The following is a 913-nucleotide window of genomic DNA, read 5'->3' on the forward strand; positions in this document are numbered from 1 at the left end:
TACTTAAATTTTTTTTAATTAAAATCTATTTACATTCTTTTAAATTATTATTATTATTCAAAATAAGTATTTCAATTTTTTTACAGTTGCCCTTAAAAAAAAATTTTGGCTAACAGACAATTAGTTTTATACTTGGAAACAAGTAAAAAATGGTGACCCAGGTTTCATTTATTTTAATTTAATTTAATTTAATTTAATTCAGCCTTATTCTGTTGACTTTTGGCTAAATGCCTTGTCATACAAATTAAATGAGTACAAACAAAATTAACATTTTATAAAATCACCATGTTTTATTAATAAGTAATATTTGTATTAATCGAATGAGTACATAAAAATAATAATAATTAAACATGGCGGTTAAATAGTTTTAATTTTTATGTTATTTAATAAGAGACATGTTTCTTTTACAATAATACTGTATGAAGATTTAAAGCAATTAAAAAAATCAATGATAATTTTACTTAATTATTATTATGTATGTAACATAAACAAAGTAAATTTATTATTCGGTGTACTTTTGAATAAAACTTTAAGTTTATTAACTTTTTTTTTTTTTTTTCAAATAAATATCCGTCAGTAATTTATTTTGACGGTGTTAAAAAAAAAAAAAAAGTTTATTTTTTATTCTGAATCGTATCGAATTTCATTAGTTATTAATGGACGATTCATTGTATTTTTAATTGCTCCGTAAGTCTTCACTTTTGAATGCCCTTGTATTATTAAATAAAAAGGTCCTTTTACTGGTCTCAATGGCTGTTTGTAATGTTTAAATAATGGGTCAGTAGTTAAAGTATTCAAGTGACTTGTAGTGATGATAGGAGTTGGTGTTGTTGTTCTAAGGGTGAATGGTGGGGTTGTTAATGGTGGCACACTCGATACTTTTGATACAGTTAATATATTTTTATTTGAATAA

The 913-nt window shown here is 22.9% G+C and overlaps 1 protein-coding gene across 1 annotated transcript in view; it reads right to left on the bottom strand.

The window, feature by feature from the left end:
* Window positions 1–695: 695 nt before the first annotated feature.
* Phum_PHUM350070 (uncharacterized protein) overlaps window positions 696–913 on the bottom strand; it is a gene marked incomplete at both ends in the record, with an annotated part of 1,394 nt that continues 1,176 nt past the window's right edge. The window contains 2 exons of the mRNA XM_002427819.1: window positions 696–710; window positions 742–878. Of these exons, the coding sequence (XP_002427864.1) occupies window positions 696–710; window positions 742–878 (152 nt within the window). The remainder of the gene's footprint in view (window positions 711–741; window positions 879–913) is intronic.

The sequence above is a fragment of the Pediculus humanus genome, genomic scaffold (assembly GCF_000006295.1).
Source record: "Pediculus humanus corporis 1103172107761 genomic scaffold, whole genome shotgun sequence".
Lineage (NCBI taxonomy): Eukaryota > Metazoa > Arthropoda > Insecta > Psocodea > Pediculidae > Pediculus > Pediculus humanus.